At 63.6% G+C, this 1972-nt stretch overlaps 1 protein-coding gene across 1 annotated transcript in view; it reads left to right on the top strand.

Moving 5' to 3' along the window:
* Window positions 1-1394: 1394 nt before the first annotated feature.
* EMIHUDRAFT_249291 (hypothetical protein) overlaps window positions 1395-1972 on the top strand; it is a gene marked incomplete at both ends in the record, with an annotated part of 1807 nt that continues 1229 nt past the window's right edge. Inside the window, one exon of the mRNA XM_005760260.1 lies at window positions 1395-1899. Coding sequence (XP_005760317.1) covers window positions 1395-1899 — 505 coding nt within the window. The remainder of the gene's footprint in view (window positions 1900-1972) is intronic.

Genomic DNA, 1972 nt, shown 5'->3' with positions numbered 1-1972 from the left:
GCCCGTGGCACCGCCTGCCGCCGCTGCCGCTCCGGCCGCAGCATCGCAGGCACACTCGCAGCACCAACAGGCGCAGCAACCCCGGCCCAACGAGTCGCCCGAGGGGTGGACGAGGGTCGGGAAGGGCGGCAAGCCGGACAGGTTCACCATGAAGAACTTCGGCCGCAACCCGCCAAAGTCGGGCAAGCGGAAGCAGGAACACCGCAAGCCCGCACCCAAGGGAGGTGGACCCCCACCCCCTTCTCCCAAGGTGGTGGACAAGAACAGGCTGAGCGCATTGGGAGCTGGCCCTTCTGGCACCAGCGGGAGCCACGAGCGCGCACCGCCGCGCTCTCCCTCCCCCACCTCGCCGCCTGCCAAATCGCCGCGGCCGTCTGCGCCTGCTTCCGGGTATGACTCCGAGCTCGAATTTTCCGACGCTGAGGCGCGGGATAGGGTGGCAGGGGTTGTGCACGACGCAGTGCAGCAGGCTGTGATGCAATATGGCTATGACGACGAGCTCTACCAGGCATGGAGGGACGGCAAGATAGGCGAAAAGGACTTGCCGGAGGAGGTGATGGCTATGACTTTGGACCTTTGCGAGAGGTGGCGAGCGGAGCAAGCGCGGTGTAGGCGCGCCCACGCGGCGCAGCGGCTCTCCCGCGACCATAGCCCCTCCCGCAGCCGCAGCCGTAGCCGCAGCCCCAACTCTTGCTGCTCTTCTAGTGTCGGGTAGTGACCAGGGGGTGAGGGGACGGATTGAAGATCCCTCACACCAAGATCGTGCAGGGCGGGGACACATGTCCCTAAATCCCATCTCGTCTCAGAGTTTGACCGTTTTTATTTATTTATTTACTAGGAGATGGGTAAAAAGGAACAGAGCGTTTGAGTTTCGTTTCAAAAATCTTTTTTTCGTGAGTAGTGGGTTGCTGTGCGAGCCCGAACCAGTAAACTTTCTTTTATCTAAGCGCCTCGCCGTCGGACGCCGTCCTCGCAGGAGTCGCTTAGGCGGCTCCCGTGGGGAGTACCTCTGTGTTAGTGGATAGTGCCAGTGCGCGCCAGTAGATAAGAGAGCAGGCATCTCTAGGAGATATGGGCACGACGCACGAACACAGCGGTCAGCGCCACCCCCCCCGGCAAAAATTCTTTTTGGTGTTAGTGCCACAGCGCGCGGCCCTGTGCTTTGGTCAGCTTTCTCTTTTGTTAGTGCCAGTGCGCGCCAGTCCCGTGCCTAGTGCTCTCGAATTCTCTTTTGCGTAAAAATCTCTTTTGTAGGAGAGGGGTCCTCCCGTCCGAGTACCGAGAGCGACTCGAATCGGCGAGGGACTGCGAAGAGAGCAATCTACATTTTCTGAAAAAGAAAACAAGGAATCGTCGCACCGGCGGCGGCGGCCGAGTTCAGCAAGCCCCAGAGCATGAGCAGCACCCGAGAGGGCGTGCTGATGGTCACTGGCCTCGAGGTGCTGGCGGTCGGGTACTGGGCCACCTCGCTCGACGACTGGCCCGCGAGCCCCGCGATGCGAGGCCTGACGATCCTCCTCCTCTGCGCAAACGCGTCCCTCAGCTTTGCCGCCGTCCGCTTCCGCAGCGAGCGCGCCGCGCTCGCAGCACTCGCCGCATACGCTGCGCTCCTGGCGTGCCTCGTGGCGGATTTTGGCGTCTCGCACCCGAACTCGGGCTGCGGCGCGGGGTCGGGCGGGGACGACACGGAGCTCGGCAAGCTGCTCGCCCAGCTGCTCTGGACGGTCGACGCCTGCCTGCTCATGTCGATCCTCGGATGGGTGACGATTGGGATCGGCTTCGCGTCGGCGGGCTGGGTCGGGCTCCTGCTGCTCGGCTTCTGGCGGCTGCTCCGTCAGGCGGGCGAGAACGACCGGGAGGTGGAGCGCGCAATCGCCTCCCTGGCGACCGGGCTCTTTCGTGGCAAGCACACGCCTCTCCCGCTGCTCGAGGGCCGAAAGCCGGCCGAGGCGACGTCGTGCGCTATCTGCCT

Source organism: Emiliania huxleyi (assembly GCF_000372725.1).
Source record: "Emiliania huxleyi CCMP1516 unplaced genomic scaffold EMIHUscaffold_761, whole genome shotgun sequence".
Classification (NCBI taxonomy): domain Eukaryota; phylum Haptophyta; order Isochrysidales; family Noelaerhabdaceae; genus Emiliania; species Emiliania huxleyi.
This window is presented reverse-complemented; position numbering and strand designations above follow the sequence as displayed.